The sequence below is a fragment of the Platalea leucorodia genome (genome assembly GCF_965183815.1).
Source record: "Platalea leucorodia genome assembly, chromosome: 4".
Taxonomy (NCBI): Eukaryota; Metazoa; Chordata; class Aves; order Pelecaniformes; family Threskiornithidae; genus Platalea; species Platalea leucorodia.
This window is the reverse complement of record NC_138826.1, coordinates 60,358,870-60,385,475: the sequence shown is the minus strand read 5'-3', so window position 1 is coordinate 60,385,475 and position 26,606 is coordinate 60,358,870. Positions and strand designations below refer to the sequence as shown.

At 41.2% G+C, this 26,606-nt stretch overlaps 1 protein-coding gene across 7 annotated transcripts in view; it reads left to right on the top strand.

Moving 5' to 3' along the window:
• Positions 1 to 852: 852 nt before the first annotated feature.
• Positions 853 to 26,606, top strand: part of WNK1 (WNK lysine deficient protein kinase 1) — a 108,699-nt gene continuing 82,945 nt past the window's right edge. For 6 of the 7 annotated variants that reach the window (XM_082309014.1, XM_082309013.1, XM_082309011.1 and 3 more), the window contains exon 1: positions 853 to 2,556. In XM_082309014.1, the coding sequence (XP_082165140.1) occupies positions 1,774 to 2,556 (783 nt within the window). In that variant the 5' untranslated portion in view covers positions 853 to 1,773. The remainder of the gene's footprint in view (positions 2,557 to 26,606) is intronic. The other variant, XM_082309015.1, reaches the window with a different exon arrangement.

Sequence of the window (26,606 nt, the reverse complement as noted above, 5' to 3'; positions counted from 1 at the left end):
TGTGTCAGTGTTCGCATGCGCTCTGGCTGCTGCACCACCTCGGTTCAACTGCAGCAGCCGCAGCCGCGACTGAAATGGCCGTAGGATAATGCTCATTTTCAGGGCAAAGGCTGCAAATCCCGTTTGTTTTAAATAACAGAGAGCACTCACTTACATGGCAGTTACTTGCATTTTAGGTTGCCTGGCCAATTAATGTCTCTTCAGGTGACCTAAATTGAGGGAAAAACCCAAACCCTCGCGTGTGCGTGCAGTACTCATGTACACGGACTTATCGTTGCCCCCAATTTTGAAGGCCGTTTGAAAACACGAAGTTAAATATTTAACATATTAAACAGGTGTAACACAGGACTTGAAGAAACAAGCAACGGGAGCAGACTTAGCGCCTTTCCAACCTCCGGCGGCCCGGCCCAGCCCGCCCCGGCCGGCGGCTCCCGCCCCGGCCGCCCCGAGGGCCGGGCGGGCGGAGGAGGGGGCGGCTGCGCGCCCCGCCGCCGCCCCGGTTGGGAAAGAGCAGGAGCTGGGGGTCGGCCCCGCTCCCCCGCACCGCGTCGGTGCCGCGGCCCCGGGCAGGCTGGGAGCCCCCGGCCTTCCCGGGGGGCGGCCGCCGGCCCGGCGAGGCGCCCGCCCGCCGGCGGAAACTACAACTCCCGCGCGGCTCCGCGCGCGGCGCGGTGCACGGCGGGAGCTGCCACCTCTCCGAGGCTGCGGAGGGGGGAGGGGGCGAGCCGCTCCCCCGGCGCGGGCGGGCGCGCGTGCGCAGGGCGGGCGCGGAAGGGGGCGTGGCGGGCGGCGCGGTCCCTCCCCCCCCTCCTGTGTGTCGGTTTGGGGCTCCCGTCGCCATTTAGCGCGGAGACCTCCCCGCGGCAGCTCCCGCTCCCTCCTCCCCGCCGCGGCGCGGGGCGCCACCCGGACTCGGCTCACCTGTGGCGGAGGCGGCGGTGGCGGCGGGCGGCCCCCGGTGAGGAGAGGCTGCGAGCCGCGGGCGGGGGGCAGAGGAGGGTTTCCGGCTCCGTGCGAGGCGGCGGCGGCCGCTGTTGGAGGGAGCGCGGCTCGGCCGCGCGCGGGCGGTGGCTGCCTGCCGGGAGGTGGAGGCCGCGGCCGCCATGGGCGCCCCTGCGAGGCGGGGCTGAGCCCCCCGGCCCCCCGTTCCCTGCCCCCTCGCCGGGGTGAGGGCTCTGGGCCTGCCCAGGCCTCCCCCGCCCGGTGCGGGTGACCGAGCGCGGCAGCTTCCTCCGCGGCCGGCGTGCGGGGCCTGCCCCCCTCTCCCTGCCTCGCCTCCCGGCCCCTTCCCCTCCCCTCCCCGCAGGCCCTCGCTCCGGGGGGCGCCGGGCCTGCCCCGCTTTCCCTTCATCGCCGGGGAATAATTGCAGCGCGCTCCCCTCGCCTCAGAGCAGCCGGGCGAGGCACCGGCTTCTCCCCGGTCGGGGGCCTGCCTCGGGGCGCCTCCCTCCGCGCCCGGGCGCGCTGCTTGGGGCTTTCCCTTCCCCTCGCCGCCCCCATCCCCGCGCCCCGTCTGCGCTCCTGGTGCTCCATGTCGGCCCCGCTGCTCGGCTCCCCGCTGCAGGATGGATGCAGACACTGACCGGGGACCCACCCCGCCGGCCCAGCCTCCCCAGCAGCCGCCTCCCAGCTCCGCCGTAAGGAGCCCTTGGGACCCTCCTCTGTTGCAGCTGCAACGGCAGCCGCGGACAGGCGCGCTCCCCGCTCAGTGACCGGCCCCTTCCCTCGCTTCTCCCCCGCCGCCGCCTCGCCCCAGCAGCGCTCCCCCGGGGCATGATGTCGGGGGGCGCCGCAGACAGCGGCACCCCGGCCCCTCGCTTCCTGGCTCCCCCGCCGCCGCCGCCCAAGAACGGTTCCAGCTCGGACAGCTCCATCGGGGAGAAGCTGGGAGCCGCCGCCGACCACGGAGCCTCCGGGGCTGGTGGAGCAGGCAGCGGAGCGGGGAGCGGAGGCCGTAGTGAGGAGTACCGGCGCCGCCGCCACACCATGGACAAGGACAGCCGAGGGGCGGCAGCCACCGAGCACCGCTTCTTCCGCCGTAGCGTGATCTGCGACTCCAACGCTACGGCCTTGGAGCTACCCAGTTTGCAGCCCGCAGCGCCCTCGGCCCCTGTCTCGGGAGGCAGCGCAGCTCCGTTGGTCTCTCCTCCCGAGTGTGCCAGCCGGACCTCTTGCATCGCTGTCAGCGCCACCCAGGCTCCCTCGCTGCTGCAGCAGCCACCGCCGCCTGCCCCGCTTCCCCTCGAAGGACAGCCTGCTCAGGAGCCCCCTGCCACAAAGGATGCCGCCCCGCTGCTGCCCAAGGAGGAGGAGGATGAGGCAACCGCGCTACCCCCCACCAGTGCCGCTGGCAGTGTGTCAGCTGCCAGCCGGGAATTTGAGGAGCGGAGAACACAGCAGGAAGACATCGAAGAGCTTGAGACCAAGGCAGTGGGCATCTCCCCGGATGGCCGCTTCCTGAAGTTTGACATCGAGATTGGAAGAGGCTCTTTCAAAACTGTGTATAAAGGACTGGATACGGATACCACTGTGGAAGTCGCCTGGTGCGAGCTGCAGGTAAAATAAATAAAAATTGTGAATTGCCAAAGTACTGTCACTCTCCCAGGTGCTAGGCTGCGTGCTTGAAGGAGGTAGAATCTGTCAACTCGAGGTCTGCTTTATTCAGACAGGAGACTGCAGACCTTACCTGAGCCACTCCTTTGGAAGAAGGGTGCAGCCTTACCTTGGAGTCAGTTTGCCTTTTAATTCTTTTAAATACTCTGCTCTCTGAAGAATTTTTTAGCTTTACTATCAGAAAATGTACTACAGTTCTGTTTCTTATAGCGTCTTCCATTTTACGCCTCCAAAAGGTAGCTTGAAGGATTGTAAAAATAATTGTACACAGCTTCAGGAGGCTGAGGGAAAATGTGTAAGTGAATGTCAACTTGAGCTAGCCTTAATTTTTCAAAATTTGTTAAGGTGTATTACTTAAGAAAAAATACTAAAATGTTAATTTCATAGACATTTCATATTTTTGTGGTAGTGGATTCTTGTAGGAGGTAGCTCTAGAATATACACGAAGTCATGTAGTGCATCACATTGTTTAGTTTTGCAAAGCTGTTTTTTTCATTCTGAGTTCTAGGGTTCACACTTCATGCAGGCACAAGGAAAGGAAGAAAGTAATTGTCTCCCTTCTGAAGCTTTAATCCCCCCCCCCCCCCCCCCCGAAGTTTAACCTTTCCAAATGACTCGTGGATTAAACTGGGCTAAGACACTACTCTTCTACGAAGTTTCCGGTGTGAGCAGAGCCAGAGTTCTGTAGAAGCCCAGTTTAACGATGGCAAGAACACCCTTAGTTCCGCACGAGTCAGAGCTTGTATAACCAAGGTGCAGGTTGCTGTGCAACAACTTTAAAAGAAGTGGGAAGAGCTTGGAGTACCAGGAACGAAATACCTGGTGCACTAGTTTGTTTTCAAAGCCTCAGCATTAAATTAAAATGATAGTGCTTGCTTTTTAGTGTTGGGTTTTGGTGCAGTCCATAGAGGCGTTCATGTAGTATGGCTTTTTTGTTGTGTGCGTTCCCATCCAATTTAGGACAGATGAAAGAGCATTGGGTCAAAATCCCAGAGGTCTTTGAGGGGTTTTTAAGCAGTTAGCTGCTCTCAAATGACCAATTGCAGTTACTGCACCAAAACTTTCTTCCCCTCAAAAGCAATTTTACATCTATTCCAGTCAAACTGAGAGAATTTATTACAAGATTTCTCAATTTGTATTCATATTTGCTTTTGGATGGTTGCTCAGGCGTTCTACTGGTATCTTAGTTGATTATGTTATTGCCATTATTCTATGCTTACTGACTGTGGAAGCAAGCTTCCCGTTTTCTTTGATACCCTTAAGCATGCCTTGCTTCTCCATGCTAGCTACATACTTACTGTGGTCTTCTTTTGAGCATTAATTTTAAGTAAAAAAGTGAAATTGTCCAGTGTTGGGCTCTGCTTAAACTGTTCATGTGCAGTTTGAACAGAGAGGAGATTAATAATCCACCAGAATTATATGATTTCTATTTGAAATTTTGATCTTCGCCATTTTGGAGTTTCTTGACTTTAACCCCTGCAATCTATTTTAGTCTTCACACTTCACTTACTGATCAGAAACTAAAGTCAGCTTGGCATCAGTCACTTTGCTAATATTGCCTCTGTAGAAGTGTCTTAATCATCATCAGTACCATGTGGACAAGCTGTCTAAAGGAGCACCTTCTTTGAAGTAATTTAATAAAGAAGCTCATTTATAAAAGCCATGTTGCTGAGCTTTCAATTGATTGAAGAATTTCATGAGTAGTATTTAAATTGACAGATTGCAAAAAGCATGAATGAAAATATTTGATGTTTTGCTTGGAGGTTATCTATGTTACAGGAGTGCCTTGTGGGTTAAATTATTCTGAAGGCTGTACTTTTTCTCTCGTAAGGAGACCGTGTACAAAATGACAAGTTTGAAACAGCAATATAAATTTTATAGCTGTTAAAAGTATTTGCTGAAGGAGCTAGACTCTACAGCCAGTAGAATATTTTAAGATTAAGTGCTGTTTTATTGTTTGCATTTAGAAATAAAAGGAGGAACTTGGCATTTGTTGGTATGATGGGTACATCCTCTTCTTTCTCTAGGAAACCATAATTGTTGACAGGTTAGTGATATTCGTTATGCATGATTTGTATCAAAATACAATCTGAGTTCACCTAGATGGCCTGAAATTTAGGTGTCATTGGTTTTCCAGAATGCCGTGGTGAACCTTCGAAGCATGATTATTTTATTAGGGAAATGTGAATGTGAATTCTTCTATGCTGTATTACATCAACCATAACTAACTGATGATTCCTTTTAATTGTATTGAAATAATGTTCCTTAGCAATAGAAGAGCTTTTCTTCTCTGTATTCATGCTGGCAAGTGTAGGCATCCTAGATGTCCCACCTCTCTAGAGTCTTCTCAACAGTTCTACTGTAGTGCTGCTGGAATGAGGCTGTGTAGCATGATTATGCAGACTAAGTTGTTCCTCTCATGGCTCGTCCAAAGTTGATAAAGGTGTATCACAATTCTTGATTGCAAGATGTAAAACAGAGAACAGTTTGTACTTTTGCAGAGTCTTTGGGCATATGTTCTTTTAAGGCTCTTCTAGCATACCTCAAATGCCTCAGTTTCTTTAAAACTTCTGCTGCTTGTAAGAAAGCAAGATGCCAGCTGCTTTCAACTCAGTTAAACTACAGTATTTAAGTATTGGAGCAAATTCTGTAGTAGGAATCTTGTGGATCAAGGACAACACAGAAGGCTTCGTGATGGTCTCTGGCCGAATGACTTTTTAATGCTGAATAATGCAACTCTACCTAATTTTTATGTATGTGCTCTGTAGCGATGAAGTGTAAAATCTGAGAATATCAATGTGGTTCCTTTTGAAGGGAGTTTGGGTGCTGTTTATCAAATGCAGCTTGGGTTTCCAAGTTGCTGCTGCTCTTCTGGAGTGTATTGCTCCATATCCTTAAGAAGGCTCTCGAACTGCCTTGTAGTGCCCCTTATGCTTGATGTACTGAACTGTGGAGGAAATAGAAGAAGAAAGAGCTGAAATTTTATGGGTGACCTAATGGTGGTGTTAGTATCTCCAGCAAGGGAGGTCCTGGCCAAGACTCTAGTTTTTCTTGATCTGTGGAAGATGGGAAGATTTGATTTGAAGGAATTGAGTATTTCAAGGTTGCTTATAGATGCGCAACAAAATTCTAACAAAAGTGTGACTGGTAGACTATCCTAATTTACTTTGTGGCCTGTCTTTATGAAGCAAATTGTAACTGAATCTAGTTTGAATACTGGATGCAGGTATTTAAATGTGCAATATCTGCCCTGCCGTGAGTGTAGTAGAGCTGTGAAGAGCTCAGCAGTAACTGCTTAGGGCCAGTGCTCAGCTTCAGTTACTGCAAGGAAATGTTGTGTAGCATTAGCCTTCAAACCCTTTTATTCCCATTGTATATATTCATCTCAACTCTAGTAATTCTGAGTCAAGTGTGCCTCCTACTGTTGTCATTAGGACATCTCATAAATTGAGTGTAGTAGTAGTTAGGGTTACTGCTTTAATGATCTTTAAATAAGTAGAAGTTGACAAAAGTGGTTACTGCCACCGTTTTCTATTTTAATTTAAAGTAACTCTTCCTGTACAATCGTGTTACTGGTTAGTCTTTTTAAATTACGTTTCTGAGCAGTAAGTCTTTTGTCAGCTCTGTATGGTTCAGGTAATGTTGTGGCTAAAATGTGATGCCTCTTCCTGTTTCATTAAGTCTATCTGTGCGAAGTAATAATCTTATACCAAAGGTAGCAGGAGTCACATAGTTGACTGTAAAAGCCAAATCTTAGGGGTAAAGTGTCATCCTCAGTCCCTGTTTCAGTTTGAGTTGGTTTTAAATCAAGACTGTCATTTAACTTGGCCATTCTTACCCTGGCTTCAGTGCAGAGTTAGGTTAATTGTGCTTAACGTGAACTGCTGAAGGGGAAAAGGAGGTTGAGGGCTGTCTCTAAGTGAGCTAGAGCTTCTGGGTGTAAGAAATGAGTTCGATAGGTGAAAGTGGTGCAAAAAGAGTATGTTGTACTCATTACTACTTTGAGGGGAAGCTGAATGTGAATTTGGTTGCCTTTAGTTATAAATCTTCTGAGTAATAGTGTAGGTTATACATATGCAATTCTGTTGCAGACTGTTAACTATAGATGAAGTGTAATGTACAAATACTCCAACTTAGAAATGGATTTTTCTTTACATAGGCAGTAGCAATGAAAAAAACAGTTGAGAACAAACATAATGCCATAACCAAATGTGAATCATAAGATTCTGTAGTGCACTGGTAATAATGATAATGCAACTGATCGTCACTTTATCACAGGAAGTAGTGAGGTGCTAAATAATATTTCCATATGTCAGAATTTTTATGAGTGTAACAATATACAGAAGTTAACTTAGAACTCACAATACAGGAAGTTGCTTGGATATGATGTATATCTTCACTTTTAGTGACACTTCAGATTTAACTGTAACTATCTTTATCTCTTAGACTTAAAGCTTTATTTAATACTAATTTTTTAGGTCCTCCGACAACAATGGAGTGTAGTTTCTATACTCTGGAGTATAGACTCCACTGCAGGCTCATCATGATAAACATCAGCTTACTGAAGTCAAAGTATAATTCTTAAAAATCTCTTTGCTTTCTGAACTGGCTGAGCTGGGAATGTTTCAGAAGCTGCACATTCAAGTCTGACAACCAAAAAAGGTCTTGTAACACATAACTGTGGCATCCTGTAGTCTTTTTTTTTTTTTTTAAAGCTGGTTGCATATTGCTCACTAGGAGGCTTGACTGCGAAGATGGTAGCTCTGATGCACAATTGTATAGCTACATTAAAACAAAATGGAAAAACAGATCAAAACCTTTGTGCAGAGAGGAAGCTGAGGAGTATGGAGCTGGAATTCATCTGTCTGCTAAGTGCTGTTGAAAAATCATTACATTCTGCTAGTTCTGGAGGAATAGTCAACATCCTGAAACAAATATATGTTCTTTGAAAGCTCTAACTGTGGTTTAATTCTGAATGTTTTAAATTATATTTTATTAAACTTCTGCTAAGACAGATCAAGCTTGAGTCTAATCCAGTATGGTGACTCCCATGCCTAGCCTATACTTCACATCAGTGTTTAAAGTAACTCTGCTAGTCTATGAGCACAACTATAGGTGGCTACAGCCACTGTAGCAGCGGCAGTGTGCCTCCTGTTCATGACTGCTTCTGGCTCAGATGCATAATTTTCACAAATGTAGATTAATAAAGGTATGTGACAATCTCTGTGAACATCATTCTGTCCTTATTAGCAATTTCTCTGTTCTCAGCTCTACAAATTCCAAAATACTGAAAGCAAAAAGCTGTGAAACCAGAAACGGCTAATTGGTTTATAACATTTTCAGGTTACACTGGATTTCCAAGTGTCTTCAAATGCACATGTGTAGGGAGCTTGAAATTTTATGCAGTAAAGTTAAATTTTCTATTGGTGTTCCATGTCATGGGGTAGAACAAGTTACTGGTACTTACTGGCTTCAGATCTCTGATGTGCAAATTTCTTCTTTGGCTAATGAACAATATCCAGCCATATTCCTGAGTGTTTGTGCTGTAATTGATACAGTTGACAACTTGATAAATGACATGGGAAGGGAGCCAGGCTAATTACCTGCAGAAGTATAAACAGTGGTCAGGCTCCCTCAGACTTTACAAAGGTGACCCTGAAAGAGAGAAGGGAGCTTTAAAATACATTCTGGAGCTGCAGCTGTTAGGAGACCTCTACTTAGGAAAATAATCTTACCTCAAAGGGATATCGCTTTTGGAGATGGCTGTGGTTCAATTTGTAACTGGCTGGTTGTGAGGCAATAAATATAATTCGATAAGTGCATTCTGAAAATGCAGCATTTCTTGTGGAAATAAACAGGTTCTTATTTGTCAGTTTGGGTGGGTTTGAGAGCTGCAGAGTTAAATCTCTTAAATGAGATTTGTTTTGGGCTGTTGTGGTTTTAAATAAAAATGCTTAGCTTTATAACTAAACTTTTGAGGGCTAAGGAACAGTATTAGGACTATAATCTTTCTCTGAAAGGGGGGGAAAAAAAAACAACCCTCACCTGATAAAACTCCCTGGAGACATCCTGTATAGAGTCCTTTGAGAGCTGTCTAGCAGAGTAATAAATAAAACAAGCAATAATAGATCTGTGGTAGTCTCCATGGATGCAGTGTATGGTGCAGTGTAGATTCAGTACCTTTTGGTTAGCAACATCCCTCTGGGCCACATGTCCTTCTTATTTTGTCGTTGTTTTTGTTTCATACCAGCAGCTTGTTAAACAACACAGCTCCGACTGTCACCGAGGTTCTCCATACTGCATGTGACAAAATTTGTGCTAAGCAGTGGCAGCCTTGATGCTTCCTGTCATGCATCTCTTCAGAAACTCTCGCTTCCTCTGAAGATTAGCAATGTTGTTTTTTTTTTTGAGATCACTAATTGGTTCTTCCAAATCATGCTTGAGTTGAAATAAAAGTTGAGTATTTTTCTGTTTCAGTCTTTAAGTTCACAGTTTCAAGCTTGTCTTAGTCTTCAGAACTATTAACTTATGAAAAATGGAAATGCAGACATAACGGCTGTAACATTTGGGCTATAAGAAAAAAGAATAAATATCATGCAAGTTTGCAGTGCTTCCGCAGCTGGGCATAAGCCTTTCTCTTGGCAGAGCATGTATGGTTTTTTTTTAATAGCAGATGGTAGAAAGTTACTGTTTTCGACTCTTAAAACTTTAGATAATGATTCCATGGTTTTACCTTGATCATGCCCTGTGTACACCGTGTCTGGAAAAACACTCTTACGGTGTACTTGAAACAGTTCCTATTCTAAATAGCTGGATTTGTAGTGCTGCTTGAAAATTGATTTCTCAGTGTAGTTGAAGGCTTTTATCTAACATGAAGCATCTGAAAATCTTTTCAAATATGGTGTTAAAATTCTTGTCCTAACCAATGAGAGCCAACTTTTTATACTGGCTTCCTAAGTATTTTTGTGGAAGCTGCTTAGAGTTGCCAGGACTTTCTTCTAGCTGATTTTGAGAATGATTCAGGGTATGTAGTGAAAATTAAACAGTGTTTGAGTGTCTGGTCAAGATACTACAGATATTTTTCTTTCTACCTTACTTCCAACTTCCTCACCGTATTTACAAATTGTCATACCAGCACTTCTCAATGTGTGGTTTTGGTTGCCCTCATTATTCCCCTTTGGAGAGCCAGGGGAAATGAAGAGGTGAATAGGATTGAATCTGTGGCTCACTTGAGGTCATCCTTGAGAGAGGGAGCTTGCTCACTTCTTGTCTTATGGGCACAGACTGCAGAATACTCCTTAACTCTATTCAGCAAAGGATAAACTTTGTGTTAATGATGTTTTATGCTATGTGATGCTATCCTCTTAACCCAAAAGGAGATCCTTGCAACAAGATCATCACAGATGTTGCCAAGTCGTCTTTTTTCTAATAAGCCAGAGTAAAATAAATGGGATGGAATACAGTGACCAGAATTCAGATTTGGTTCTCAAACATATTCTGAACTTTTCACCTGGTGATGACAGGCGCATTGCACATACCCAGATTATTCTAAAGCACTTCCAGGTTTGCTTGGGTAATTCTTAGCAGCACTGTATGTTACTTTGCATGGCTCGAAAGCAACTTAACATGCTCTTAGTTTATTTTTCAGCAAAGGAAACTGCAGCCTGCTAAAAAATAGAATTGTGTTGTGGTTTTTTTTTTTTTTTTTTTTTTTGTCTTCCAGAAGCTATTTAAGTATTAATATCTACGTTAAGCAGTTTTTACAAGGATAACTCATTCTAAATCACTCCGGGAGGCAAATTTACCTAGCTTGGATGTATCATTTTAGGTATAAGCAGAATCTTTGGGATTGCTACCTGCATTCTTAGTTTGGAAATCCTGCAAAAAGTATGTTTATACTTGATGGCCATCTATCTTGTAACTAAAGTATCTGTGAGCTTTTAAGTGATGAGTCAATGACGCTGGAACTATTGCTTTGCCCAGGGCTGTGTGTTTTAATGTAGGGGATGCAGTTTCGTTTTGTACTCAGTGTGCCCAAGAATATGATTCTGAAATCATCCAATTCATCTGTTGGCAGTAGTCTGGGCAGCAATTCTCTGCAGTATCTGTTCCCAGGGCAAGATCACTGTGGTGCTTTTCAAGTCTTCTAATTCTGTGAGTGGTTAGCAGGACTCCTTTTAGCACATGACCAGTAAGATTAAAACAAAGGGGAAGCTTTGGCAAGTCTGATAACTTGTGATATGGATGCTATATTTTGAGCTGTAGTTCAGAATGGTTCAGATCCTATTGCTTGTGTTAATAAGCAGTCATTGATAGGAACTTTCGATAGCTATCCACTGAACAGCTGTTTTTATGCTTTAGAACAGCAGATGGTGTGGAAAATAAGCTTTATTAGACCCCTTATATGAGGGAGAAGCTTTGTTGTTTCTCTCTAGCTGTTCTGGATCATCTTTTTCAACTGGATGGTTTCAGCCATTCCTAATTTCATTGCATCAGTAGCTGAAGATAGCGGGTTCTGATAGGAGATTTCGGGCTAGCAACAGAAAGCAAAAAGCTACAAATGGAAAAACTCATTTAAGTGATTGAGAGTTTATTACCACCATTTAGAAGAATTTGAAAACAATAGGAATACTGATCTCTTTGTAGTTGGGGTAAATCTGAAACAACTACGTAGGAATGCTCAGCTAAATGGAAGATAGTACAAAGCTGATACCATCAATTATGTGCATTTTATCTGGTTTTGGCCAGTTAGTATAGTCTCATGATAGTTTAAGACTATCCAAGTGATGGTGTTACCCAGTTTTTGTTGGACGTTTTCCTCTCTTGGAGTCACCCTGTGACTTGTTTCTGCTTTGACTGTTGCTGGCAAGTTTATGACCCCAATCTGAATGTATTTTGACTGCTTCTATCCTGGCAAAGACTAATGACATGCAAACAATAACCCACAAATATTGCTATTAAAAGCTTCAGCAATCCAGGCTGATTATCTTAAGGATCTGCAAATCTGTGTGCACTTATGTAATATGCATCTGTTAATGACAGTTTCTGAACTGTTAGCAGGTTTTGCTTAAATGTTGCAAAATGTTACCATGTCTGTTTTCAAATCTGCTTCTTTTGAGTGAGGCTTTTATTCCCACAGATATTTTTCAACATAAAACTATTTATGGTTTGTCTCTTTTCTTTATTCAGCTGTTTATGGTATGCTTTCATTTGGGAAATGTAAGTTGTGTATCTATATAAAAATGCAAGATGCTAACTTAATGTGCTCTGTTTTGCTATAGCTGGTTTGGACTCGGAGCCTTTGAGTCTTCCCTAAAGAAAAAATATGATACGTGAGACTAAACTTGAATTGGAGAGTCCTTGAGAAGCAGTCTATTCAGACAAGTATCCTATAATAAGAAATACTGTCTGAAAAGTGGTTGAAATTTTTTTTTTTTATTGCCCTCTCTGGATGTAGACAAGTAGAGATTGACAGTATGTAGAACAACCTTTGGGGGCATGGTTTTTGTTTACACTTATCGTGATTTGGGGCTTAGTGGGTTATTAGGTTTGCCAGGAACAGTGTGCTAAAAATGGAGAAACTGCAGTAATGTCTGATACAAAAATAAGACTTTAAGTTTAGTTCTAGAATGTTTTTTCTGTGGTTTTTCTCTACTTCCTTTGCATGCATCTTGAGCTTTTTTCTGCAGACAAGTGGCTCAAAAGCAGAATGCATTTCAGGTTGGCTGTACCTGTGGGAGAAAAAAAAAAAATTACACAGGACACTTGAATTTGAATTTGTTTGCCTCTTGATGGCAACTGTGAGCCAGTTCAGGTGATGGTATGATTTCTTTTGCTGATCTCATTATACAAGCCTGAACGTATCTCAGAGGTTCAGTATTTGCGCTCAGGAACAAAAAAAAAAAGTGAAGAGGCTTTGGGTTGCTGCTAAAGACTTGAATGCTGTAGTACATTAATAGATTGTGCATGGCCTATACCTGAAGATCTGTCATAAAAAAACCCTGTTGTTAACTCTCAAGTTTCCTCTAGGAAAATGTGCATCTGTTTTCTATGGGCTCCCTTTGGTTTTTGTAGACTACTTGCTTGAATGTTCAGTGCTTTTCAGTGGTTGTGACAACAACAACAACAACAAAAAACCAAAAACAAAACAAAAAAACCCCCTGTGAGAAATCTGAGGAGGAAGAACAACGAGTTTTGGCCTCTCAAGTAGTAGTCATCTTGTGTTTGCAGAAAGTTAAAAGATCCCAGGGAATTCTGGTTTGAGTTGCATTTGTTCTTGAGGTAAGTTTCATGTACGTAACAAATAAGTAGTTAACATCCTGTTGTTTAGAGACTCAATTTTTTTTTTGTCTGTGTAGGAGAACAAATATTTCCAGTTGCTTTAGATTGTAATGCAGCTATTTAAGAATGGTCCTGTAGTTTGTAATTTGTCCCTTCTATCTGGGTGTTAGTAATGGAAACAATTTTGTCTAAATGAGTTTCTCAATTTATTCAGATATTATGCCTATAAAGCAAGACTTGCTACAGTCAGGTTAGACTAATATAGCTTAATATATACTGTTCACTTCCTTTTCTGCTTTTTTTGACAGACTGGTGATTTTTCTTACAGTTGGTGTCCCTAGGGAGTTTCCAAGGTGTTTGCATAGATGTATCAAATGGGATATAGGGCTTGTCGTGGAACTGTGTATGTATGGAGAGGGTAAAAGAAAGAAGTGCCACAACAGTAAGATGGCACAAATTACAGCATATCAGTGCAGCTGAACATGACTAAGTGTGTATAATACCACTTACTTCAAGTAGGAAAAATAGCCAGTTGTCTTGTCTGTATCTTTGGACTAAGGTTAAAAAAAATGTTTTTCTTCCTCCCATCCAGTATGAAATCTTACTTCTTAAATTTGGGCGAATCCCAGAAAACTAAGCAGAATTGAAGTTTGCTTTATTGGTGTTGGAGACTCTTAAATCTGTAATTACTTTGAGAGTTGAAAAGGCATTTACAAGACAAAGATGAGGAATAGCAAAAAAAATTGTTTCTTAAGATGTACATGACATGAATTTTAAAGTTTGAGGACCAGGCAAGTTTAAACAATGAATTGATTCTGAAAATTTCCCATTGCTATGAATGGCTAGTTCATGAAAGTATCATTAATATAATATTTGTGCTGAAGTTTGTGGATTTCTTCATCGCTTTTTGCCAAAATACCTCCCTTTGTATTCTTGTTTAGTAATATCTTATTGAATAAACTATGTACTGTTGACATACCTCAGTTTCTCAGTTTTTTACAGACTTGTGGATTAAATATTTGTGTAACTTACATGAACATGTAAAGTAATTTTATGCATGTGTTCAGACTTTGAGCTGTATAAGGGCAGCAGCTAGTAATGATCAATGTTTTGTTGCTATTTGTTGTGGGGTTTTTAGTATTTTGTAATAGATTGTGAACCTACACATTTTGTCTCGAAGGTAAAAGTTTGTGACCATAATTCAGCTGTTTGAAAGAGTTTTTTTCTTTTTTTTTGAACTGGAGAGACAGTGTTAGGTTAACGGTTGGACCTGGTTATCTTAAAGGTCTTTTCCAACCTAAGTGATTCTATGTTCTACCCCAAACCAGCATCTGTGGCCTAGTTAGTGGTAGATGACTAGCTGTTCCAGAAGGCTTTCTGGATCTGTTTTCTAAGATATATAGATGAAGAGCTCTAAAGGGTTGAGTTGAAAAAGGGAGAGAGAAACTTTGCAGAGAATTGCTACCCCAAATGTAGAGATGTTGGGAAAACTCCTAATGTACCTATGCTATAAGTGGTTTCTGCTTGATAAATCCACACTATAAAATCCCATTATTCCTTGGCATCTGGGAGAAAGCATCCTTAGATTCTAAACCATGTAAGTGATAGGGTTTTGAATTTGAGGTTGCTGATAAACTGATTCAGAAGAATCTGCAAGAACTCTGGTAGCCCTTTTTTTCATGTCTGAAAACTAACACTAGTGCAAACAGTAATTATCTCAAATGGTGAAGCAAAGAAATGGTTCAGTTTTGTGAAGAAAGCTTAAGTAGCTTTAGATTAGGTTGGGTTAACCAAAGGAAGTATGCCAGGATCAGCTGTGCTAAAGTAGCTAGCTGTACTTTCAACATCAGCAAAATAATTCCCCAAATTCTTTTTGTGGTAGCCTCTGTTATTTACTATTATTGCAAATTGCTGGTTGGTGTTCTGAATCGTTTAACTGAAGGTTTGCTTCACTACATTTCTTCAGTGGTTTGACCTCTGTCAGAAAACAGTTGTGGCTTCTAATGTGGCAGCTTATAAGATAATATTGAATTTCTTAAATATGCTTGTGTTGTGTGATTTTACTGTTGTATCACATCCGAGAGTATATGTTGCTCAACTTCTGATCTTGATAACTTTTTGCAACAAACCACACGGTTTGGGTAAACTTGTAGAATTTGAAGGAACGCGACTACTCTATCTAAAATCACTGATGCCTATCAGTTGAATCATTACCTGATATTTATGTTAACTAGGTTAGTGTGGATGAGTGCAGTTAAAAAGCAGCAGGCTGTAAGCATAGCGACATTTAAGTGTATTTTGTCACTTAAGAGGAGTGTGAAATCTGAGGAAGTTGGAGTTGGAATTTAGAATGGAAAGAATGAGTTGGTTGACGATGTAGAAAACTATTTTCCACTTTCCCTTTGACTTTTGTCCTTATCTTCTCTGGCAATAATATGCAGGGAAATGGTATCTTTTGTTTTTCTTGTTCCTGTGTGGGAATGGTAATTGTTCTTGCTTCTTACCTGTTCAGGAAGTATTCTCATTCCTCCCCCTCAACAAAACACTGTATCAGTCATTGCCAATGTTGCTTTTTTGCTTTATTTTCTAACTTTGGCCTTCCTGAATCCTCCTGTGGTCCCTGTATAAGCCATCTGGCAAAACAAGGATTTTTTTTTTTTTTTTTCCCCTCCCCCCACACTCTGGAATGAAGCAGGTTTTCTATCTGTGTCTGTGTTCAGCTACCCTGTGTAGCAAGAATAACGAGCACGGTTAAAACCTGCATCTAAATTTTGACTCCTGGAGCTGCCTTCTTCCAGACTTAGATTTTCCAGCTGGTAAATCAATCTTATCCATGGAAATGTGCTTATGGTTCTCTTGGGAATTTGCCTTATACTCTTGCCTTTTCCCGTCCCCTTCTCAAGCCAGATCTCTTTCCAGGAAGGGAAAAAAAAAATCAGTGAACTAGATTGAGCTTCAGCTGAATAGGGTGTCTCATTTCAGATATACTTTCTGCTGCTTCTCAAATGACCGAAACATAAGTGACAGCTGAGTTGTCTGTTTGTCATGGGTCAAGGGCAGTCCAACTCAGCAGTTTCCCTTTCCTCTTCTCTGAGTTTTGTTTGGAAGCAGTAGTGATTTGCCATTCTATATAGTCATCCTCTTGTCATGAAGACCAGATGGAAATACGTCAGTTGTTTCATGTATAAATACTCAGTCCAACAGCTGTGAGTTTATCAGGAGTCACTGGGATCACAAGTTGGTGACCAAATTGTTAGTTTAGAGGGCCGTAAGCATTACTCTAACTTGAAATAAAGCTGTACTATGAAACTGTTAAAAACAGTCTAAGACTCACTGAAAGAAGAAGGAATGAAGTTGAACCACTTAAATGCAAATTCCTTTTTCAGGTGAAGTTATAATTCTTTTTCTAGAGTATTACAGAAGTCCTCTTATGCTGCTGATGATAATGTTTCAGCCACTGATGCTGGGTTTTACTGATGCTGTTCCTAAAGTAGCTAAAAGGTTTGCTCTGAAATCTTCTAATTGTGTCCTTTCCTTCTGTAGTTTTATTAGGTAAGAACATTTATCCAGACTATTACCCAGTGGTCTTTTGGCCAGTTGATAATCCTCAGTCTGTGTTTCAATATGGATTTCTAGCAAAAAAGCTGAGATACCTGATGTGATCCTAGCTAACAATGAACCAAGTGTAATGAGATTCATAATAAATCTACTTGACACTGATAATTAAGGGGGTTAACTTGACTTTGCAGGTTGCAGAGGGCTTTTGCTGCCATCCATGTGCAAATAAGCCTTGATTTACTCCAATAATATTGAGAAAGGCGGGGTGGAAGTCTGCCAATGGCCATTGGCTATTTGCTTGTAAAATGCAATGTGTTGCATGGGCTGCTGAGCATAATGTGAAACAAAGTGCCATAAAAAAACTTGAGTGCTAAGTACATGACTGAAAAAACACTTTAATGGGAGAATGGGCATGGTCATTAACTTAAAATAGCTTCTCTGCAGAAAACTTAACATAAAACAAGATTGTAGGTCTTGACTAGTGAAGACTGCGGTGTATAGAACTGAAACTGAATTAGAAATAAAACAAAAATTTGCAATAACTACAGACTTATGCTAAAAAGAACCCAAACAAGCAGGGACATTAGCCATGTTTTAGTTGAACCACCTGCTTCTTAAACCTTGAGAGGACTTGTGCCCATTGCTCTATAAAGCTTTTTAGTTCAAAGGGGTACTTAAGATGTTTTTAATGTCTATGGTTAACACTTTAGACAATGGAACAATAAATGCAATTGACCACACTGCTTGCTCCTAGTCTCTGCAGGCCTCAAAACAAAACAAAACAAAAAACCTTAACAAAAAAACCCACCACCCAAACCCAGCAACAACAAAAAAAACACCCACCCCCCCCCCTCAAAGAAAAAGCCCACCAAAAAAACCCAAAACAAAACCCCAAAACATTGTCTGGTTGAGTTGCTTTGATAGATCTCACTTTTGCTTCCAGGTACTTTGTGTTTCAGAAATGGTTTTCTTCTGGCTTGTAGGATTCACTACTGCAGCGCCTGTGTGATAGAAGCCCTTGCAGCAAGTATGAAAGAGGTGCTTCGCAGCTCTAGAGGTTTGAGGGGTCCAGTGGGAGTTAGGGAGGCCGAAGCTGTTCTGGAGTCCTTTAATGAGGATTTTCTGGCCTTTGAATTGCACATGTCCTTCAGTGAAAACTTCTGTTGTGTTTGAATCCACGCAGTTGGTCTAGATGACGGGAACCGAGAGCATACTTTTCATTGAAATATTGATGACATTTATGGATATATATTTTTAAAAGTCTGCAACTTCCTTGCTTCAGAATCATGATGGACTTCAGTTCTCCCTGTTCTCTGACTTTCTATTAAAATAAGTTTTCTGGGATAGATCATATTTGGATAAATGTTGGTGTTTTTTCAGCTGTATGTTGGTGTGTCATCTCTTGCTTTGGTGTCAAAGCACTAGGAAGTCTTTCATCTGGAACCTCATCTGAATGGCCATTTTCTAGTTTAGTGTCAGGTTTACAGTTTGAGGGTCTGGGAGTCATCAGTGTGTGCTCTTGGAAATAGCAAGTATAGCTGTTAGCCTAGCTGTCTTTTGTGGGTTTTGAACAGTCTGTTAGACATGGTAGGACAACAAAATATCTTGAGCCTTGAATGATGACTTCTGTCAGGCAGAGATCAAAGGTCGTGGTGCTATGCACTTTATCACATCTTGGGACACATTCATCAAAGATAAGAAGAGCTGACTGTCTTATTGGGGAGACCGAGCTGAATTAATTTGCCTTTTTATCAGTTTAGTTTCACTATTTTGTAAGCATTTGTGGCTATTGCGTTGTTTGGTTTTTAGTTCTTCCTGAATGGTGGAAGCGCAGAGGCTATTCGTATCTAGCCACATGCCCACATTACCCCGGAGTATCTTAATAGGACTATGACTGCTGATGGTATAACTTAGAGACTCCAAATAATAGCACTTTTTTCCCCCCTGTTCCTATTGAAATACTTGCCATGATTTTTGTTTTCTTCAGTGTTCCTACCTGATTCCTGCTGAGCGTCTATGAAAAAAAGTTCGATTGGATGAGGAGTCTTGGTTTCATATGTCTTGTATCTTGGCTTCTAATTCAATGTCTGACTAACACTAGTGATATTGCATAAGCTAACTGTAGGGACCCAACTGGTTATTCCATGACAAGTATGCCACTTTCCCTGAAAGGAGTGGTGCAGAGGAAACTTGAGGACAGAGGAAGGCTTACCAGTAGACTTGAGTGGCACTGTAGCTACTTTCCATAGTTGTTACTGATGTGGGGCAATGTTAGGTTATTGTGCCTTATAGGTTGTGGATGTCAAGTGTGGTTTTCTTTGATCCTGAGGGTCAAGGTGATGATGTGTATTGTGTAGTCTCCTATCTTGCTGTTTCCTCTTACCTTCTCCTAAGAAGTGAACTTACATTGCTGTTAGCTCTTTACAGTAACTCTATTCTAAAAGCACTAGGAGTGTGCTCTCATGCTGAGTAACTAAAAATCCAAGCATTATAGTATCAGTGAAATGAAGTTGCAAAAGAGAAGTCATTTTGAGAAGTTCTTTGGGTGAAGTGACATGAAGAGACATCTTGCTTACTTTTGCAGCCCCTCTAGGCATTGCTGGCAAAAATCCTACCACAACAATTCAGTATTTGAATGTTCAGTGTAAGACTCGGTGACAGTGCCTAAAATAATGGTTAAAATTCACTCACCCAGTGTTAGGAAGCTGCTTACTGAACTCAGTTACTGCACTTTTTGGACCGCACAGTCAATCAAGCAGATTGAGAGGTCACCTCTATAGCTTAAGTGTGTAACTTTCTGGAGTTTGGATCTGTAATGGTCTGTAGTTTTGCAAGCTGTCTTTGGAAGAAATGTGTTGGTAATGCTCTATATTTACATAGTGGTCATCTACTTTTGAATCCTTTACCAGGACACATGTGACTAATACATTAGGTAGCACCACTTAAGTTTGATTCCTGTCATAAGATCGTGTTTTCAGTTGCCCAACTGGTGTGTACCTTAACCACCTGGGCCGCAAGTCTTCAAGCTAAGTGTCTGTCTTGACCTTAATTTTTTAAGAAGCTTCAGCCAACACGGTACAGATGCTTCAGAGAAAAGTGCTTGCTTTGTTGCATCCATTGCATCCAAGCTTTCGTACTTCAGAGTTGTGAAGCAGGGACCTAAAAGCAGTGTTGAGACAGGTGGGTTGTATTTACGCTGAGGAAGTATTTCCAAGTAAATTGTTTTCAGGTAATAAAGCTTTAAAATAAATGACATTTTCTAGATCAGACTTACTTTTTTTAAACTCTAAGGACTTGATCCATGTTCTAGCCTGCCAGTAGTCCATGTTAGCATCCATATGATGCTGTATGAAGCAGTTTGTTCAAATTACAATGCGTGTTGGATTTATGTATAAATGTATAATTACTTTTTGTACAGCATGTGCAAGTTTAACTCCCAAGATGGGAAATGCAAGATAGAAAGCTGTACAATATAATTCAGTTCCCTTGTTTGTGTTGCAACTGTTTAAGCTAGTAAAGTTTAATATCCTCAGAAATGGCTTGCTTCATCAGGACATAAGTTTCTCTGGAGGAATAGGAATTGAAGCTTTCAAGTAGAAAATCTTTTGTGGAATAGTAGCCTTTATTTTTGCAGAAGCAGCAGACTTTGCAGCTATTAATCTCAGTGTTCAGATGATGGAGAACTAGCTTTGGTACTGGTATGTTAGTCTGATGCAAACATCTATGAAAATATACGGCTCAAATGGCTTTAGTTATAGTAAATTTTCATCTTGCAAAGTGATTTTTTTTTTTTAAATTATTTTAAAAGCAAATGCACTTGTCAAAAATCTGTTTGCTTTCCCACAAGCCTTGAGGGGAAAAATGATATGGATAGAATGGAATATATTTTTTACTAGATTTGGCAATTATCTTTATCCTTTTCTGTCTAATGTATTTTAAAATACAGGAGTTTGTATGCTTACAGTTTGGCCTTCTAAATACCTTTTGGATTTTTCACGTCAAACTGGACTCTTGATGTTCAGGGTTTAAGTGAAATAGGGCCCCCAGCAAACACCATTGCTATACAGACTGCCGAGTTAAAGAAATGTTTGTGGTTTTTTTAATGATAGTATTAATGATTGTGCAGAACGAGGGGAAAAATAAAAGTCCAAAGAAATGTATGTAAATGAAACAAGTGCAAAAAATATAAACAGTCTAAACATAGCTATAATCAGAGTAGTACTTGACTGCTTTTAGTTTTGTTCTGGTGTTTAATATCTAGCACATTGTATGGGAATTCCTTTTTAATTAGCTCAGAGCCAGGTCTGTGCTATGTCTAATGTTGTTTGTCCCTCCTGGAAAGTGGAAACTTGAAAGTGCTTTGGAAGGAAGGGTGGGCAGAAGTTTATAATAGGAAGAGGCAGTTATCCCTTGGATTACCTGGAAATTGTTCCCTCCATTTTTAAAAATGAAATTCTGGGTACTTGTAGCCATAGTCTCTTCTATGGTCTTAAGATTTCACCATGTTCTTATGGTACCATCCCATTCCACTGTTTGTCTTTGGAAAGAACGTGAATTTTGGAGAAAAGCATCCTATTTCTGCAAAGCTGGTCATTGCCAATAGATCTCATGTGAAGTCCTTATTTAGAAACAAGCATACTGAGGTCGGTTGAGATAAGAAGAGTTCATAGTGGCACAAATTTCAGTTTCTACCTTACAGCCTTATATGTGTGACTAATTCTGAAATGGAGTCGTTTGGACTGAGTCAGCAATTTACTATGTTGAAAGTGCTCAGGCTATCTCGTTTTGGCTTGTATTGAGCATTAAGTAGTTCTGCAGATGTAGAGCCAAACCGATCGGTTATGTGAACCTTCAACAGAAGGTGACTTAAGTATGGACCAGGTCTAGCTGAGAAAGCATACTTTGAAATAGCAAATCACAAGAAAGTTTCTGTGAGATTCAACATGTGTTGGAAGCATAGGGGAGATTAAAATAGCATCAAAAAACTAGCAGCCTCTGTAGCCAAAGTGCTCAGGGCAAGAGCAAGTGGTGGTGGTGGTGGGGGGGAACTGCAGTTCTTTGTTTGCAATGCAGTCTGGATTTTATTACTTGCAAAGTGAAATCACAAGGGGGAATGTCTGTTTCTGAGGGACAGATACGTTGCAACTCATTCTGAAGAAGCCTGTTCATAAATTTTTCAGCCTGCTAACAGCTTTGAAGATAGGACTGTAACTCTGAGACTGTGATTCATCTGCCCAGCTCCTGCTTATTGGACAGCCTGTTGGTCTTGTCCCACTTTCACAATTGCAGGCTGTTAAGTATCAATGCTGATGTAGTTAATAATAAATTTTGAGTTTCAAAACTTGCTACTCTGTACCCTAATATTATTGCTGGCTACTGAAGCCTATTTCCAATATTTGAGGTGCTGCAGCAGCAGGTGCTTACGCTTGGCCCTCGTTTTTGGTAAACAATTAGAAAATGAGGAGTGGATAAAGTACTTATCTTCCCTCTTTGCCTCCTTTTTTGTAATTCAGTTTTGTGGCCCAAACTAAGAAACTTGAAGTTCTAAGCACAAAACTCTGTGGTGGTAACAAGAAAACTGTCTTGAGAATTTTCTCGTGTTTTGAGGATTTAAAACTATCTAATGACACTTCCACCTTTTGATCCCCTAGCAAAAGAGGTCTTAGAATTGGACTCCCAAGAGACTATTTAACACAGCTGTCCATTGAAAGTACTGAGTTCTATATTTGGATCATAGCCATCCATTGAAAAAAATGATTTTATATTGTAGTGGTAGGGTCTTCAGGAGAAAAAAATTACAGAGCTACCTGAAACTCTTCAGAAGGAATTGGTGAGGTTCTCATCAATATCTCTAGATGCTAAGCATTCAAACATTAGAGTTTTGATTGGAAAGTTTATCTTGGCACTTTGTTTCTAAGTTAATTGAAGAAAATGTGGGAGTGGCAACAGAGGATGGACAAAGGAACTGGTTCTCGGGTGCTTCCAGACTGCTGCTTGTATGGACTTTGTCCTGCTTCTACTCACATCCTGTTGCCTGGTAGTTGGACAGAAGGCTCCTATTCTGAAAATGAATATGGCTGCTCTATTAGGTATTTGCCCAGAGATCTATCTGGGTCCTTTCTCTGCCTGTAAAAAAGGGGTCTCGTGTAGCCTCAGTTGTCTCAAGAGTGGGGAAAGGTAATTCTTGACTGACCTTTCTAGCAAGAGTAAGCCTGTCTACTTGTTAAAGTAGTAACTAGTGGATTCGAGACTAAAACCAGGTCTGAGTGTCTATTATCTTTATGATACTGTCTTTAGCTTAATTAAAATTGTTTTACTGGCATGTTATTTGGGGTTGTGTGGTAGGGCAAGGAATTTAATTTAAACAGAGATATGGAATGTCTCAAATCTACTTACCCACTCTTATCCCCACAGAAGTGTAGTTATTGCCACTGAAGCAAGGGATGCAGTACCGGAACACTTGTGCAGCTTTTCTGACAAGGCACTTTCATTTGAATTCCAGCTTCCGTGGCTTCTTGTGTATGCAGACTTGCTGAACGCGTAAGAGCATGTTTCAGATGGAGCTGTGGTGCTAAAAATGTTTTCAGATAACTTTTTGGCTAAGGAAACTTTTTCAATGTTAAATGTGATTAATAGTTTTGGTATATGATGCACAGAACATCAGATATTTCACTGTATGGAAAGAGTATTCAGATATTTTTAACCTTTTTTTGGATGATGCTCTTTAGTTCACAACGAAAATTAATTTTGAATGGCAGGTAGAGTTCTGCAGTGTGATAGAGTAGGAGGTAAATTGAAAACAAGGAAGCCTGTTCGCAGGTTGTGATGACCCATTTAAGGTAGACCCTTTGGACCATGATATCCTCAGTCATTATAGTTTGTCTTCAAGAAATTTGTTCCATGTTCCTGTTCAAACAATTGAAATAAAGCTGCACCAGACCAAGGACAGACAGTATGTGACTAAAACACAAAGTAATGAGAAACATTTGGATAAGCTGTAGCAGTTTGAATAGCTGATTCATAGATAGGTTGTGGTGAGTATCTGAGGTCTTTTAGGTCATGGTTGGTCTTCTGGCAGTGCAGGATATTCCCAGTAGTATTCTTCAGAAAACCCCTTAGTTTAATACAGAATAGCTTTGCCAATGGCAGTACTACCATATGTAGTCCCCAAATTCCAAGGAAAAAATCCTGAATATTCATCTTAAACTTCCTCTAGCACTTTTCCCTAGCTGTCTGCTTTGAATCACCTTGGAGATTACTCTTTTGATAATCTTTCATCTCAGCTGTCTTACAAAACTAAATTTTAGTTGTCAAAGCCTTTTCTTGCAGGTCAATCCAACACTTAAGGTTGTGGTTTGTTTTGTTTGTTTTTTTTTTTTTTCCCCCCCAACTTCTGTAAAGATAGTCCTTTTATGTCCAAGGTGTGCATATTATTACCTTGATTTACTGTACAGCAAAACACTTGCTGTTTTTACATATTGTAGCTTGAGTTGCTTTAGATAATAGGATCTGACTTGTCCCTCCATCTGCATTTCAGTTACACTATGCTTTCTCTTATATTTTAACTAATTTTAAAATTATTCAGGGTTGAACTGTAAAGCCAATTATGCTTCTGGATGCAGAGTATGCTTCATCATGCCAGTATTCATAGTTGTTCATCCTACCACTTGCCTACTGTTAAATATTTGAGTGTTTTCTTTCTCCTGACTCAGCTATGTTCAATTTCCTTGCTCTGTGAAAGATAATGTGCCTATTTTTAAATTTACATCTTAGTGGTACATTTGATACTGTCTGAAGTATTTCTGACTTTGTGAATAGCTTTTTAGATCTACATCTTGTATGGTGTTTGCCAAGGAAGATGTACATGGTGTGTTGTAAACATAGGTGTCTCTAATGTATATGGTATCATTGTGGAAGTCTATGATAAACACGCAGGTGATGCAAGAACGGGATTTCGTAAGCCAACCTGTCAGGTAAGCATGGAAAAGTTATTACTGCTTCCCTTTATGACAAGCCTGAGATGAAGATGGGCATTCTGGTAGTACACAGGAAGATTGCATCATTGATGCAGTGAGGCTTAAAAAAAATAAAGTGCTCCTCCAACGTGTTTTAGGACTTTCATGTTTGTGAAATGCTAGTGCTAATACTAGTATTTATTCAAGGTGTTCCTGAGACCTCATCTGGAATGCAGATTTTGGTCACCCCATAAAACTTACTGTTTCTGGAAATCTTTAGTCCTTCACTACATGAGATCCCTTTTTGAGTTCGTCTATCTTGCGGGAACATGCAGAACACCCGGCAATTATTCGAGGGGTTTATGATGAATCCTTGAAGGATCACTGAATGAGACATCTGTCTCGGAATGAGAGATGTCTAGCATGGAGTTCTCTAGTGATTATTGTAAGGATTTTCTGTTGGCTGCTAGTACTTAGTCTACACTTCTTATGTCATTCTGTCATAACTGATAGTAATCCACAATTTTGTAAATTAAATGAAGTACTTTTTTTGAATGTGTTTGCAGAAAAAGCAGCAAAGCTGGGAAGAGTAACTCCTCTAGCATAATCAGGCTGCATATGCAATATATGTACCGGTGTTGTATGTAAACTTGAAGCTAACATGTACAGTAGGCTGATGTGAGTTCATTTTACAACTGGAGGAGCGCAGCGGGCAGCCTTGCAGGGACTGCTGCTTAAATACTTGTGTAGACAATTTAAGTTTATTGCCTCCAGGCTTTATGCTGGAATTTTTGCAAGGGAACTAGTCAGAGGCACAGGAACATTACTAGTTCTTCTGTACCTCCCACTTGATTGTTATCCATAAATCTCGGGAGTCATCTTGACACTTCTGCATGGTTTCCAACCAGCATATTGATGCAACTTTTTGGCATACTGAAAAATGGATATAGCTAACTCTTCCCTTTCGCCAATAGCTTTGTGAAGTATGTACGATGAAGAATTGTAGTATGTTTTTGATTCTCTAAATTGATTTGCCTTTATCAGAATCGGTTAAGGGTTCACCCTAATGTTCTAGACATGTACCTACTCATAAAAGGACTCTTACGGTCATACAAAAATATCGGAAACAAACAGCTACAGTTGCTCTTTTGATGCAGTGAGTTAATAGATCTGTAAGGTAACCAGAATGGATTGTGGAGGAGGCTTTTTTCCTGCAGCATTGTCACCCCCTGAATGGAGAATTGGATTTTCATAGTAAAATTAAACTGAGATGATTGGATGTACCTTCCCTGTCGCCGACAAAGCAATCAATTCAGTGCAAAATGAGAATTGATGTGAGCTTCAAAACTTTTAATGAGGCATTTGAGCCAAGTGACAAGATGGTCCAGCTGGTTAATAGCTCATCAAGAATTCAGTTCAGCTAACACTTCAATTCTGCAGTAAGCTGTATGTAACAAACAGAAGCCTTATTGTGAACTGGTATCAGATAGCAAACTTATCTATTTATCTTCCATGGATCAAATAGCAATTTTAAAGTGAAAATAAATAGATGAGCTCTCTGTTCTAATACTGATTATTTTTGTACAGCCCAGCATTTTGATTCCTGTCCCTTATGTTCAGCCTCTCAGGATTAATAAATTGAATAAAACTTTTAGCCATCTTTTTTTCCAGACTTCTGTGTAAGGAAACACAAATGCTGCCTAGAGCAACCCTAGACTAGAATAGAAATGACTGAAGCCTAAACAGTTGCTTGCCATTCTTAGACCAGATTCCTGAGGACATGAGAGATTCCAGAGGAGATAATGTCTAAGCCATAGGTTTCATATCTACTGTTTAAAATTTTTCTCTTACTAGTGGTGTGGAGAGCAAAGAATATATAATTGGCTTGATAAAGTATAAGTATAGTTCTTAATTTACTCTGAAGCTGCTATGTAGTTTTTATGGCTGTATTCTGAAGAGTGCAAGTTTCCCAAAGGATATTGTGGTATTAGGCAATGTACTGATTAGTCTTAGTCATTGTTTTCTGCGTAAGTGGAATTTGGTTCAGTTCTTCGGTTTGGCCTACTTGCTTTGCCTATGAGTGTTTGTGCTGATGTGAGAGAGCGGGGAAAGGTGTAGTATAGACTTGTATTAATGTGTATATTCATACACAACACAGCTCTGGAAAACAAGCTAGTAATCCAATAGAGACTCATAGGT